This window comes from Colletotrichum karsti (genome assembly GCF_011947395.1).
Source record: "Colletotrichum karsti strain CkLH20 chromosome Unknown Scaffold28, whole genome shotgun sequence".
In the NCBI taxonomy this organism is placed as follows: Eukaryota; Fungi; Ascomycota; class Sordariomycetes; order Glomerellales; family Glomerellaceae; genus Colletotrichum; species Colletotrichum karsti.
The window spans coordinates 602,307-617,002 of NW_024065928.1; the positions used below are offsets into that span (position 1 = coordinate 602,307).

The 14,696-nt window shown below is 50.9% G+C and overlaps 6 protein-coding genes across 6 annotated transcripts; 3 read left to right on the forward strand and 3 right to left on the reverse strand.

Moving 5' to 3' along the window:
* Positions 1–16: 16 nt before the first annotated feature.
* Positions 17–955, forward strand: CkaCkLH20_08502 (uncharacterized protein; the record flags this gene model as incomplete). Its single annotated transcript, XM_038891217.1, has 1 exon — positions 17–955. One exon carries the CDS (start codon positions 17–19, stop codon positions 953–955), a length of 939 nt encoding a protein of 312 aa, XP_038743591.1.
* A 158-nt stretch (positions 956–1,113) lies between these two features.
* CkaCkLH20_08503 (aspartic-type endopeptidase) lies at positions 1,114–5,143 on the reverse strand (the record flags this gene model as incomplete). Its single annotated transcript, XM_038891218.1, has 10 exons — positions 1,114–1,159; positions 1,210–1,632; positions 1,690–1,827; positions 1,891–1,928; positions 1,989–2,026; positions 2,079–2,208; positions 2,259–2,281; positions 2,337–2,484; positions 3,424–3,536; positions 3,592–5,143. The coding sequence occupies 10 exons, from the start codon at positions 5,141–5,143 to the stop codon at positions 1,114–1,116; spliced, it is 2,649 nt and encodes an 882-aa protein (XP_038743592.1).
* Positions 5,144–6,546: 1,403 nt separating this feature from the next.
* On the forward strand, positions 6,547–7,522 carry CkaCkLH20_08504 (alphan-acetylglucosamine transferase; the record flags this gene model as incomplete). The annotated part of the gene is made up of 3 exons (XM_038891219.1): positions 6,547–6,736; positions 6,791–7,389; positions 7,442–7,522. The coding sequence occupies 3 exons, from the start codon at positions 6,547–6,549 to the stop codon at positions 7,520–7,522; spliced, it is 870 nt and encodes a 289-aa protein (XP_038743593.1).
* A 587-nt stretch (positions 7,523–8,109) lies between these two features.
* Positions 8,110–9,825, reverse strand: CkaCkLH20_08505 (uncharacterized protein; the record flags this gene model as incomplete). Its single annotated transcript, XM_038891220.1, has 3 exons — positions 8,110–8,471; positions 8,604–8,762; positions 9,204–9,825. The coding sequence occupies 3 exons, from the start codon at positions 9,823–9,825 to the stop codon at positions 8,110–8,112; spliced, it is 1,143 nt and encodes a 380-aa protein (XP_038743594.1).
* Positions 9,826–10,910: 1,085 nt separating this feature from the next.
* On the reverse strand, positions 10,911–11,801 carry CkaCkLH20_08506 (initiation-specific alpha-1, 6-mannosyltransferase; the record flags this gene model as incomplete). Its single annotated transcript, XM_038891221.1, has 1 exon — positions 10,911–11,801. The coding sequence occupies one exon, from the start codon at positions 11,799–11,801 to the stop codon at positions 10,911–10,913; it is 891 nt and encodes a 296-aa protein (XP_038743595.1).
* A 1,497-nt stretch (positions 11,802–13,298) lies between these two features.
* On the forward strand, positions 13,299–14,622 carry CkaCkLH20_08507 (putative galactonate dehydratase; the record flags this gene model as incomplete). The annotated part of the gene is made up of 4 exons (XM_038891222.1): positions 13,299–13,474; positions 13,542–13,651; positions 13,709–13,820; positions 13,869–14,622. The coding sequence occupies 4 exons, from the start codon at positions 13,299–13,301 to the stop codon at positions 14,620–14,622; spliced, it is 1,152 nt and encodes a 383-aa protein (XP_038743596.1).
* Between the last annotated feature and the right edge of the window lie 74 nt (positions 14,623–14,696).

Below are 14,696 nucleotides of genomic sequence, written 5' to 3' on the forward strand. Positions count from 1 at the left end.
TTCACAGTTTTCAACAATGTCCTCTACTGTAGACCCTCTGACCGAAGCTCAGAAAGAGCACTTCATCGCCACAGGCTGGTTGAAGCTCAGCAATTGCTTCACGAAAGAGCAGGCAGAATGGGTGACCAAAGATGTCTGGACGCGCCTGGGCATGGACCCAAACGATAAGTCGACGTGGAAACACCGCACAAACATGCCCCATCACCGCTCCTTTGACTGCTCCGAGTTCGCACCCAAAGCCTGGACTGCCATCTGCGAGGTCTGCGGCGGCGAGGACCGCATTGCCCCTGGATCGAAGCACTGGAGGGACTCCCTCATCGTGAACCTCGGGAGCCCGGAGTTCGAGGGACAAGATCAATCACCCCGCGACCTGGACAACTGGCACGTCGACGGCGACTTCTTCGTCCACTACCTCGATTCCGCGGAGCAAGGCCTCCTCGTGATCCCCCTGTTTACCGACATCGTTCCCGGCGGCGGCGGGACCGTGATCTGCCCCGAGGCGATCCCCAAGGTGGCCAAGCACCTGCTAGACCACCCGGACGGGGTCTCGCCGCGGATGGTCCCGCGCGGTCATCCCGACTTCGCGGCGGAGCGGAACTTGGATTGGTTCAACTCGCTTGCGGGGAGCTGTGACGAGTTCGTCGAGGCTTGCGGGGAGGTCGGCGACGTGTACCTGCTTCATCCGCTGATGCTGCATAGCGCATCGCGCAACCAGCTTCGGAGGCTGCGTATCATTACGAACCCGCCTGTGTCGCTCAGGGAACCGCACCACTTTCACCGGTCTGATGGATCCGAATATAGCTTGGTGGAACGGGCGACTTTGCAGGCGTTAGGGAAGGAGTCGCTGCCTGCATGGAGTATAACAGCGCCCAGGGAGCGCGTCATCCCGGAAAGACTCAAGATACAGGAACGAATGAAGCAAGCGGAGCTGAAGAGACTTGCGGCCGGTGCTTGAGCTGAATTTCACGCAGACCCAATTACATGTACACATAAAATAGTGACCAAGACGTTTCCTAACCATCACCGCAAGTGCAGATGTCCTTTCTGGACAGCAAAACGTGGGTCCCAAAGTGACTGGCGCAGGACACGCTGACTATCTCAAACGTAAACAGATCATGTACTCTCGCCTTGCAATCGCTTTTGCCCATAAACCACGTGCCTAAGCAAGCTGTCAGCATCAGTTCCGTGAAGGTACCGAGGACGACCTACACATCGTATTGCGCGTGGAAAGCGTGAAGAGTCTTGAGCTCCTTGCGAACAGCAGCGAGCTCCACCATAACCTCGGCTGGAGTACGACCCAGTACGCCGCAAAAGACCCTCATGGTGAAGCCTTCGAGGCCTTTGAGGGCTTGCATCACGTTCATCAAACCCAGTTGCTTGTAGTGTGGATCTTTCGGCCACGGACCGACGGGGACAACATGTTTCTTGTGAAATATTTTCTCAAATCCGGCGTCCCGGACCCAGCTCTCGAGCTTGGGGCCTGGACTGATCTCACGGCCCATCGTACCAATGGCATCCAAGAGCGTCTTGTTCCACTTACGCGCAGCATGGTCCTCGGTCAAAGTCCCGTCGGTCGAGTAATACTCGCTGTTGATGTCGATAAACTCGGCCCAGCCGCCAGGATTCAAGTTGCTGGGCAGTGACAGATTAATTTCAACCCAACATCTTGGGATCTCCTTCTAAACTTACTCATAGATGTTTTTCACTAGATTCGGCCAGTCCTTTATGGAGCCAAACATAAATCTACAGAAGATGTAGTCATACTTTCGATCATCAAGCCAAGGACTCTCAACATCGTCCACCTCGAATTTGACATTGGGGGGAACCCTTAAAAGGGGTTATCATTCAGCAAACTTTAATTTCACAGCACTCGGATTGAACGAAACTCACCAATCTGGCTGGATAGGACTCAAGTCGTTCCCGTAGATCTGGGGGCATTTAAATCAGCTTCGCGTTCGACGACACGGGGAAGATCAGACCTGACCCACCTGCGCCTCGGGAAAGAAGTCTCCCATTTCCATCGCCCCTGGTCATATGAGTATGCATCTTTATCCATATTCACGATAACTTGTGCTTACAGATGCCTGTACCCGTTCCAATGTCCAAGATGTTTTGCACATGGTCTTTCTCAAGCGGGGCGAGATACAGTCGTTCCCCGAGCAACTTGAGCACCGTCGCATGGGAAAGATCAAGGCGGTCCATTTCATGCTACGAAGTTCAGACACAGAAGGCCGCGGATCAGAGAAGGAACCGCTTACCTCGTCGTTGGGCATGAAATACGCTGTGTATTGTTATCAGCACCTTGCCTGCTTGAGTACGCGCACTGAGTGCCTCACCTCCTGGGCGAAAAGCGTGGTAGCGTCGGCCGTGCTCCACGGGGTAGTCGACGGCGCTTGAGGCCAATGAGGCACTGTAAGACGAGCTGGAGATTTGGTGGATTAGTACGAGCCCTGGATTGCTAGGCATGGTGTAGCATAGAATGTCCTGTACATCTGGTCATCAATGGAGGACCCATCATCCTGAGTAAGACAACGTCAGCAGGGGCTCTGAAGCAGGCTTTCCCAGCGGGGCAAAAAGTCAAGGAAGATGAATGCGCACGTTTCCTGAATCCTCGGCCTCCAGAGCATTCGGGTCTCCCGCTAAGTTTTCGGCGTCATCCAGGAACGCACGGGTAGCAGGTGGGGCCGAATCGGTGCTTGGTCGGGGGCCAGCCGGTTGAGAGGCCGGTTGAGTCGCTGTTGGATCTGACATTCTCAGCCGTAGCTCGCAAACGTTTCCAGAAGAGTGAATGAGCGATGGTGTCAGAAGGGCATTTGAGAAGGCATCGGGTGAGAGGGGATATAAGACCCGCACGCGACCCTGGATAAAATGCTGTTGGTAGTTACCACTGGAGCCAGGCCAAGAGAGCATGCACGCAGATAACACGGAGAACCCCACGTTTGCGCAGGAGAAACTCGTGACTGGCACCGAGACTACCCAATCCCGTCATGTATGCACCGGCGACCTTCCAAACCTCACTTAGCGCTGGCACACCTGCCTCAGATCCTGGATTGGGGGCCTGGGGCCAAGCCGGATTTACTCAATCCAACACAAGGCAGAAGGGCGTAGACCAAATACCACAGCGACAAGAGCGACAACAGAAATGATAGTCACGATAATCATAATGTTCATAACAATAACGAGTTGTGTCCTAATGCTGTGTTAATGTTATCTTTCAAACCATTCAGACGTTCAAGATTTGGCCTGAGTTCCCGTCTAAATACTTTATTCAATTCTGTTCATAAGCTCCAACGTAACAAAAATATTGGCTCAATTACTTCATCTAGGTCTCCTTAACTCACGTTGACATCCAATCCAGTTCCCCTCATGGCAACTCTGCCCGACCAGTGGGGGCTTGTTCCGATGCGTTCACTTGCTTCCCACCATAATACTGCCCGTCCGATACCATCGGAGAGCCATGTGCCTCCACAGGTCCCTTTGGTGCCTCGAGTTGAGGATCATAATGTAAACCGCTGTCATGGTATCGTGGTGGCTCTCTGTACATCAATGAGGCCTGCGATCTGCGTGTACGACGATGCCAAAAGAAGATACCCAAGCCGATGAGTGCCAGAACAACCACCCCGCCGACAGCTATTCCAGCTATTGCTCCGGTTGAGAGGCCTTCCGGGGCTGAGGTTTCTTGATTAACATCTGACGCCGGACCAGTCTGTACAGGAGGCTCAACCGGGGCCGCCCCGTTGGCTTCATCGTCGGTGAGAACCTTCCAAGCGCCTTTCCAAGATTCCTCCCAGTTGTTGTTGCCCGGTGTGATCACCGTGTCATCTGCTGATATGGGAGAAATACTTGATGAGAGTTGGATGTTGGGACCAGGAGCCTGCCCAAGCCACCACTTGGACTTGCCCCAGTTGGCACCCAGAAAAGCATCCTGTAGGAATGCTCTGCCCAAAGCGTATCTTCCAGCTCCGCCCGTGAAGCAAGGGAAGTATTGTGCCGGTGACTCGACGAGAGGCTCGGTGAGTGTCAAGTTGAGATGGATGAAGGGTACGCGGATCGTGAGGGGCTTAGTGTTGGCATCGGAGAGAAACGTAAATGACAAGGCCGAAGCCGATGAGACGATTTGGCTGTATTTAGGGGAATCAACGTCCCACAAGTATAACCCGAGGTTTGTGTCGTAGGTCACCGGGAGATGCAGGGCAATGTTGTCGCAGGTCGATTTGGGAAGGGTGATGTAAGGAGCACAGCCGTCGACCGAGACGCGCAGACCGTTTCCCATGGATCTATTTCCAGAGGTGAGGAGACCATCTTGAGTAGTGAAGTTGAAAGGTGATGCGCCTTGGACAACGTCGATGCTGATGTCCTTCAGTGTGATGGGGTCGTCGATAAAGTCATTGTCTGCCACGAGGACGTCTCCGACAAGACGATTCCGGTCGTATCCGCCATACAGAAGAGAACCTCCCATACGTGAGAAGACGGAGCCGATGTGCATGCTGAAAGAATTTGATGGTGTCTTCTGCTGGGCCCATAACATACCGGGCACCAGACTGGCGTTGACGGGATAGGTATCAGTGGAAAAAGACTGATTGATGGTATTCGGGGCGCCGATTCCGAGGCATCCAGCAAAAGCTGGATACCACTTTCCCCCAGGATACGCCAGCATTTGATCCTCAAGTATGGACAGACTGACGTTTGCAACTTCGTGGGTAGGACCGTTTGACGCCCCCGACTTTAGTTGCATTGCCTCAACCCAGAACTTCGGCGATTTGCCAGCAAATTCCATCCCGACCATCCAGTCGGATATGGGTGGCTCGTAAACGATTCCAGACGTAGAGCCGCTGCCATCTTGCAAAGCCAGAGCGTTGTTGTAAGTTCCTGCCTTGGATGCGTAGCAACCGTTGGAGTTGTTGAGTTTGCAATACTCGGTGTTGATGATCCACGACTGGAAAATATGGCCTGGATAGAGTGCAACCTTAGAGTCGTCTCCGAGTGTGACTTCGACAGCTTGCCAAGGGCCATCGGGGCCGAAACTGGCGGAAGACCATTGCGCTTCGAACGGTACTGGGTTTTGAGCTTGAACGAAATTCAGAAACAAAAAGAGGGCAGAAGTAATAGAAAGAAGTACTGAGAACTTGATGTCAACACCCATTGCTGATGTTGGTGATCACAACGCTGTCTACTGTATTAAGATGGTTTGCAAGAGGCAGGTAGCAGACAACGATCAGCCATGGAAGACAAAATAACAAACAAAAGGAGAGAGCAGCAACAAGAGAGAATGAATCAAGGAGGCGAGGGGAACAAGGCATCTGCCTCCACCGCAAACACTTTGAAGCCTCTGGGCCCGGGACGTGTATGCCACAGCCAAGCTTTCCAACGTCTTCAGTCTGTTGGAACCAACAACAACTTGTAGAGCCGGTGTGACTGACATGGAATCGTATTGGCTGGGCAAGTGGACCCTTTGGTTTTGCTTTCTTGTGATATTTGAGTCCAACACGAAAACTGGGCGAAAACTGAGCTTTTTTAGCGCTGAACCGTCCAGTTGGCACCAACAATGATTGGCCAACAACCAGAAACCCTTGTGATTTGCCTTGTCTCATTTTCGTTTGTTAGACTTGGCAAACTGCAGCTGAAATTAGTAGAGGCAGGCTGCGCAAGTCTCGGTCTACGCAATTGAAGCGAGTCAAATACGTCCATGTCACGGGCATTCAAGCGACACATTTCGCAGTCGCTGACGATATCTTGAACGCACCTAGTTTCGAGAGATATTTACGCAGAATAAATAATTAAAATCTGAAAAACGTACCAATAGAAGCGCTATTAGACGGCGTATGCTGTTTGGAGCATAATTTGATTGGATGTAGATAGTATGAAAACACAGCTGTCAGACGGCGTGGCCGGGAACCTATCTAGCCGCCGGCTTGCCAAAAGGGACATCAACCCCTGTACACCACGTCTGCGTCGTCAAGCGCATCTGCAAGGGCCCAACAGGCAATCCGGCTGGAAGTTGGATTGTCTTACCACCGACTCCATTAAGTCTGTCCTTATATCCCCCGTGGCGGGCGCATCGCCCGACCACTCCCGCGAACCCGCCCAACTTTGTTTGTCTCTGGTTGTTGCTGCTCTTTTTTCTTGATTCTGTTGCCGGCCATGGCTCTCCACTTCTTCCGGACTCGGTGGACCTACACTCGACTTCACACTGACGATGCCAGTCCTAATACATCGTCTTCCAAGGCCAGACCTAGCTTGCTTGCGATCTTGACCTCAAAGCAACTAAGATTAGCCGTCTCGGTGGTAGCTGGACTTCTACTGTTGACAGTAGTTGTGCGCAGTCGGGACCGGATAACTTCCATCCGTTTGTATTCTCCAGATACACATTCCGAAGCATCACCGACTCAAAAGGATGCATCACCTACTCTACACACAGCACTTCCAAGTGCCCCGCCGACACCAGGGCCAAGTGCAAAGTCAAATGCAGATCAATATCAAGTGGACTGGTCTCGCTTTGCGTACGTACAGTACGTGACTGACGGCCATTACCTCTGCAACTCTGTCATGTTCTTTGAGAGATTACAACATGTTCAGAGCAATGCGGACCGCGTCATGATGTACCCTTCCAGTATGCTTTTTGATCCTGAGGCTCAAGAAGGAATCTCCGATGACGCGAAACTCCTCATACTGGCCCGGGACAAATACAACATCAAACTGACACCGATCACTATCCAACACCGACAAGGCTCCGATCGTAAGTCTTGACCCCATGTCGTCGGCTGCTGAAACTGACGCCGAATTCTACTAGCAACATGGGCGGACTCCTTCACAAAGCTCCTTGCATTCAACCAGACAGACTACGAACGTGTACTCATGCTCGACTCCGACTCCACCCTCCTTCAAAACGTAGATGAACTCTTCCTGCTCCCGCCCTCCCCGGTAGCCCTTCCGCGGGCGTACTGGCTGTTCCCAGACGAATCAACCCTGTCTTCACAAATCATGCTCATCCAGCCGAGCGAGGCCGAGTTCTCCCGTGTCAAATCGAAGATCGGCAGCGCCGGGGAGAACGACTACGATATGGAACTCGTCAACCAGATGTACAAGGACAGTGCGATGATCCTACCACACAGGCCCTACGACTTGTTGACGGGCGCCTTCTGCGATGATTCCGATCGCCATCGCTGGTATCTCGGCAACGACTACGAGGTCTGGGATCCGGTAGTCGTCTACAACGAGGCGAAGATGGTGCATTTCTCGGACTGGCCGATGCCCAAGCCGTGGCTGGATGCACCAGATAATATTGTTCGGGAACGCGAGCCAAAATGCGTGATGAAAGAAGAAGTTGAGGACTGCTCTGCCAGAGATATCTGGCACGGCATCTACAGGGACTTCAAGGAACGTCGAAAGGTAAGTTCTTAAACACACATTCGAATATCGGGAAACATCTAACCGGTAATAGCGGGTTTGCGACACAAGTCCCCAAGAGAGGCCCGAGGCTAATGCCGGCCACCAAGACCGACGGAGGAGGCGTAGACCATGAAATTAGTTCCATGTAGACGGTTATGACAGCGCTCGAGTAGATGGGCTTTAGACAGAATCTAATGATGATATCCCTTATGTTCAACACCTGAATGATGATCGGAATTACAATGAATTACGAAGTTACTTGTGAGAGCCATCCCCATTTGCAGAGCCGCGTTAGATTACGAACACATGGGATGAACTTTCCAGCAGCAGGTAGGTTTCTTCAGTACGTCGCCGTACCTGGGGATATATGACGCACAATAAATAGAACATGGCAACTTGCTGAAATGATTATTGGTGATGCATGTCCACTGGGGAAACATGCTACCTTCCCTCAGTCTCTACGGACGTGAGCTTGCTTGACATCACAGTAGCCCGGCATTTCTACAGTTGAGTTGTAATCTAGTTCGCTGACCTAATTCGAATAAACATTTTTATATTCTAATACATGTAATATTGAAGCATCTTCATTTCAAATAATGATAATCAATACGCCAAACCTCATGGGTTCTCACGGAGCTATTCTCGCTACTTAATACACAACATAGACCGCGACTTCCATACAAAGGTGACTGGGAGTGCGCTCTTTAAAACGCCAGCTTCTCAAAACGTCCGGGTTTCCTTGCCACCTCGAAAGAAGCCGAAATCGAAAGACTTCAATCCGAGATCAAGTTTGGCATCCAAGGAGTCTTCCCTAAGAATCGTCTGCCAGTCTGGCAGAGGTGCTGCAGTCTGCCAGCCCTTCGGCTCCTGGGCATTGAAGAACTCGTCATTCCACACGCCATGAGAGTCCCAATGCCGGTGTTCCTGGACAATTCTGTCGACATCTTCAGGAAGACCAGTATCAAAATTGAAACTGACAATAGAATCTCTTTCGGCGATATCTCTCATTGTCTGGGGGAAGTCTTCAAAGGTATAGCCGTGGAAGTTGTAATGACGTGAGACCAACCATAGACGATGTCGACCTGTGAAAGGAATTTTATCGTTTCTTCTGCGAAAATTGGAAATCTCTGGAATGTATCCTCGCGCCATCGATTCGTCCCGAGCTAAATGCCAAAGTATGTCCCGTTGGACGGTCCGTTGGAAGATTTGCTCACATGATGCCGGCGCAGGACCGCCATCCAGAACGAGACGAAATGAATCAGGTGGCATGCCGGCAGGAATCAGAGCCATTGCTTCCGTAACCCAAAGAGCCACGTTGAAGGTGACCTGGTAGGACGGTAAGCCCTGTAAATCCCACCGCTGCTGAAACCGATCTTCATACCCGTCAGCTCGGTATGCTGGAAACGCCTGAAAAACGTTTCTCCACAGGTTGGCTCGACGCTCGATACGGAGAAGAGGATTTTGTTGACAGAACGGGATCAATCCTCGTGCGTGGCAGGCTGAGTTTGCTACAGCCGCATGATCCTCATCCAGGACGATTTTACGGAGGTGTTTTCGTACCGTAGGAGGTGCATGCTGCAAGAAATCAATTGCAGCTGCCGCAGCGGAAAACCGGTATTTTGATTTGAACCTAGAGCATCCTTCCTCTTCCTGTTCTCTTCTTTCTAGCATCTCGAGGCTCTCCTGAATAGTTCGTGATTTGCTCCCGTAGATAGAGGTGCGTGTCTGCAGTAGCCTGCCGCTCGAAGGTATGATCCAAGGCTCAAGCGGGCAATCAACGATTCGTGACGTTTCGGACCTGCAAAGATCGGGACCGGGTGGAGGATGCGCGTCAAAGGTCCATTGATCATCATCGCTGTTCCTATCCACCTCCTTGATCCAATACTCTTCCATTCTTCGGTAGAATGATTCGCAGTTCTGAGTTGACGTCAGGCTTAGAGCGTCCTTGATAAATTTGTTCCAAACAGAAGGCGCCTCTCCGTAAGTGCCTAACAAGGCGACTTCTCGTTGCCTCGTCATGTCCCCGAGTTGTAGCACATCCAGAATTGGACTGAACTGTGGATAGATCTTCTTCAGTTCACCCGCTGCGTCTGGAATGCAGCTGAAAAGACACTTGAACATATGTCGCCTGTCGAATTCAAGATGGTCCATGAAAAAGTCGAAGTGGAGGGCGAGAACACTCAAGTCCTCTCTGTAAAGAGTCGAAAAGGTGACATTATTGATGCGAAGAGCAAGGCCGTTGAGCTCGGTTGCGGCTTGTTTGCAGGTGTAGGCAAGAGCCAGATCGATAGGCTGCTTGTTCGCGCCTCTCAGCTTGCCCGCGATGAACCCCTCCGTGTCGCAAATGTAACCGCCATCGATAGTCACGTAGGCCTCATATATGATGTTCCTGAGCTCCCTGGGTAGGTCGAAGAATCCGATGCGTGACATCGTCATGCCTGACGTGTGAATGTTGCTGTGTTTGACGGAGTATGGGAGCAAAATGATGACTCGGCGACAAAGTGAGCTCTAATATCCGTTGGCTTTGGATGCTAATATAAGCATGAGAAGAAGATGGAACGCGGAATTCGTTCTTGTGCAGTAGTTGATTTTAAATGATGGCTCACCTAATAAAGTTTGGGGATGAGCCAGATGCCGATAAAATGAGTCACACCCGCAGCAAAGAGCAGACAAGACACAACGGTACAACTTGTGGCTGGGCTACTAATCAGATCATGGCGCATCCTACGTAATGTAAAATAGTTTTATTCTATCTAAACCACACTCATCCCTAGGAAAGCCGACACCGCGAAAAGTGTAAGACAGTAAGGCAGGAGGATATAAACCGAACACTACGACGGCAGCACCAGCAATAACACTAGCAATGATCCAGCAGTTACAATAGCGATATTACCGATAAAAGTAACAATAACAGGAATAACAACAACGATAACGGGTTATCGACTTGCCTCACTGTGGGTGTGATTTAGTCCGCCTCTTCATTTTTCCATCGTTCGTTCAGCTCACCCTTCATCACGCCCTGGCTGTGATGCAACATACCTCAACAGCGTTTGAACAATTTCAATAACAACAAGAAACCACATGCAAACTTTTATTCACAATATACGTGTAATAAGAAGGGCACTGTCAAGTCTTGTGTAGATAAGTTGGAGTGCTTAACTGTCTTTTTCGGCCTTCTTTACACACTGACTACGTACGTTTCTCTTTCTTTAAGCTTCTTCGTAGGCTCTAATAGAGTGTCCAGCTCAGAAAGCTGTCTTGACACAAAATGGCTTCAAAGTTGTCTCCAAAAAATTGTTTCTCGCTAGGTATCGCTAAAGCGTTATGCAAAAGAGACGAGGTTTCCTGCAGTGAGTGGTGAAGCATTAGGTGGGATTATCGTCGATCAAAAGTTGACAACACCTTCACCATACAATCAAGAGGGCCCATAAATCAGAAGTAGAATATCAAATGTTTATCGTATTGCTTGAGGGATGCAATTTGGCTCAATGGAACATAACGCCTCACTACTAGGTGCTCATTCAGCCTGGGTGGCCTTGCCGCCATGAGCCTATGAACAGATGCTCTACAAGAATAGCCGGGTCGCCCTTCTTATGGGTGTTCTCGTGAGCCAACCACCCAAAGCTTTCTTTCGGCAATACTAGCACATCGCCAATCTTCCGCGGAGAATCAAGCGAATCCAGTTCGTCGCCCGTGTGACTCTCGCCCGTGACTTGCGAAAAGTAGTCCATCATTACCTTTGTGAATGCAAAGGGTCCCGTGGTGGCCATGACATTTTCGAACGTGATGGGCGCACCTTCGGACTTGGAATCTAGTAGCGTCCGGAGGTCGTGCGTGACTTGGTCAACCAGCGTCTGGATAACCGGATGTCCTGGTTTCGCCAGGACTGTGTACTGGCAAAGCTGGACCGAGTATGGGGACCCGGGCCAGATAGGTGTCTTGTGGTGGTCGTTCTCGATGCCGATGACTAGGTTGACCGAACCGAGCAAATCGTCCGGAATCCACTTCGACACGGGCTGGTGAGGGTACACGTCGATGTCCGCCCACACGCCGCCTTCACGAAGAAGGATGAGATATCTCAGGAAGTCGGCCTTGAGAATGGGGTCCTTCATACTCGTGAAAAGGTTCGCGATGGTATCGTTGAAGTTGTCGCGAACGTAGGCATCGTTATTGGCATCAGTGATGCGCTCGTAGCGCCAGCCGGGATTAAGAACAGTCCACTGATGAGGAAAGCCGACCGTGCGTTCTGTAGGGTCTGGTGCGTCGTCTTTCCAGCTTTGCCATATCTTGGAGGGAAAGGAGATCGAGAGGAGCGATGGTGATGATGGTTGATCGACCGGGTCGGCTTCATCGCCAGACGGTTGCTGGAGGATGTTCGTGGGAGAGCCAAATCGTGACGCCGAATTGACCAGTAGCAATACTAGCACAAAACCAGCAAGTATTGCGATTGCCGATCTGTTTGATATCGTCGATGGCAACATATCCAAGTAGTTTCCAGACTGCCGGGGTCGGAGGACGGTGGAGGAGGATGGACGTTGTTGGAGTTTGGCAATGACTGGAGAAATGAAGAGGAAGAACGTCACACACAGAGAACAATCAAGCGCGAACGCCATCCTTAATTATAGAAATCAATCGCAATCAAGTCCATGACAGGGGTCTCTTTCAAAGGTCCATTACACCACCTGTTGGTTGTTGGTGTCTTAACCGCCAACCAGGGTTGCATTCTCAAAATCAACCAGGGTTCTGGCCAATCACGACATAGCAGATGGATTAAAGTTCGTCGACAAAGGACAACCAACAATGGGCAAACACTCAGTAGATCCACCAAGAACAGCGAAATAAATGTGGTTGGTGGCAATGGGCAGGGGGGAGATCAGCTGGCTGTTACCTTCCACCTTACTAATGTTGAAAGCAGCTTCTCAAGATACCAACAAATTGAGCAAATGACCGTCGTCGCCCTAGAAAGCAGGACTCATACTCCAGCCAAGTCAAATCCTGCCCATGCTCAGCGAAGCAGAACAATAAACTGTCAGATTTCCTGACCCATGAGTGAAAAAGCTCTCCCAGGTGGCCGGACACTGCAATACAACCACGCTGAGGCTACTCATACGAGCTCAGCTCCGGTCATTGAACTCGTGGCCAAGTTGACATACATTTTTCTTCTTACAAAGTTCCTTATTGCTGTTTCGATAACACAGCAACGTCTTGGTCTACAACTGTCAGACTATGATCAGATCTTGCAAACGGCATGAACCCAGCAACTAACTCTTGGGGGCAGCTGGGGTAGAAAAGTGCCCAGCATGTTACTTATTTGAGTGGAAGTATAGATACTGTCCCGTTTTCTAAACTCATGTGATACTGTATGTGGAAAGAAGCAATAATTAGTGATCATCAGGAAATAGCAAGAGAAGAATCTAAAACATACATTGGAAATTATAGTCTACAGCTTACTGGCCGCTAGAGTCACTTTGAATCATAGAGCTTGATGTATCAGATATAAGTATACTCTCCAAGCCTGCTATCTAGCAAAGTGATCATAACCCATATACTTATAATAAGGTACCTGAAAGCAAGGTCTTATTATTGTTAGCATGAAAATAAACATGCTTGTACCGATTGTTTCTTCTATCCGTCGCTCCTTCTGTTGCTGTTAGTCTTAAGCTCTTTCCTTTTTCATTTGCAGCCCAACCCCTTGTGGTGAATTTTTCCTTGGTGAATGGTTTTCTGGCTGGCCTCAAATTATAGATATAAAAAAGGCCTTTGTTCACCCAAAGCTGCAAGATCTTTCTTCAACACAACACCAAACAACACAAACCACATCACAAGTCGCATCGCACTTCACACTTCGTGTTCACAACCAACCAACAACAAATAATTTCAAGTCCAATACTCACTCACCACTTGCAACCATGGCACCCATCAAGAGCATCGAGTACTTCCGCGTTCCCCCTCGCTGGCTCTTCGTCAAGATCACCGACGAGGATGGCAACTACGGCTGGGGTGAGGCTACTCTTGAGGGCCACACCCAGGCAGTTGAGGGATGCCTTGAGTTCTACAAGAGCCAGTTCACCAGCATGGATGCCGAGTAAGTTGTCCTCGCCAGCTTGGTTCCCAAATCTTCATAGCCAGTTTGAGCTAATGGATTCTTTCAGTGAGATTGAGAGAATTTGGCAGTCGGCCTGGAGCAAGCACTTCTACCGTGGAGGTGCTGTCTTCATGAGCGCCCTCTCGGGCATCGACATTGCCCTTTGGGATCTGAAGGGTATGCTTGGATACCGATGTCCGCAGTGAAGAAGGTTACTGATTTTATAATGTGTAGGACGTAAGCTGGGCGTTCCCATCTATGAGCTTCTCGGTGGAAAGGTCCGCGAGAAGATCAAGGTCTACGCCTGGATTGGTGGAGACCGCCCTGCCGATGTTGCTCTTCAGGCGTAAGTTGCCGCTCCTTCCAATACTAGATCAAGCTGACCCTAAAATAGCAAGAAGCGCATCGACGCTGGCTTCACCTGCGTCAAGATGAATGCGACCGCCGACCTCGGCTGGCTTGACTCTCCGTCTGCTCTGAAGACTGCCGTTGAGAGACTTGAGACGGTGAAGAAGATGGGCCTCGACGTCGGTGTCGATTACCACGGCCGTGTTCACAAGGCGATGGCCGGTCAGCTTGCCAAGCTCATGGAGCCTCACCAGCCGTACTTCATCGAGGAGCCCCTCCTGTCGGAGAACATTGGAGGCATCACAGCTCTGTCTCAGAAGACGACCCTTCCCATTGCCCTGGGCGAGCGCCTCTACCACCGCTGGGACGTTCGACCTTTCCTGGAGGCCCAGTGCATCGACATCCTCCAGCCCGACATCTCTCACGTCGGCGGCATCTCCGAGATTCGTCGCATTGCCGCCATGTGCGAGGCGTACGACGTCTCCGTTGCTCCCCACTGCCCCTTGGGTCCCATCTCTCTCGCTGCGAGTGTCCAGGTTGACACCGCCATGCCCAACTTCTGCATTCAGGAGATGAGCCTCGGCATCCACTACAACTCGATGGTCGGCAACGAGGATCTCACGAGCTACATCAAGAACCCGGAGGTCTGGAGCCCCGTTGATGGCTACATCGACATTCTCAAGGGCCCCGGCCTGGGTATTGAGGTCGATGAGGCCAAGGTCCGAGAGCTCTCGAAGAACTGCGAGATCTGGGTCACCCCTGGCTTCGAGGGTCCCGGTGGTGAGATTCGCGAGTGGTGAATGCGTCAGAGAGTCTCGGAGAGCTAGCGCAGATTTGCATTTCCGAGACGAAGTTCTCCGAGGAGAGCTCAGGG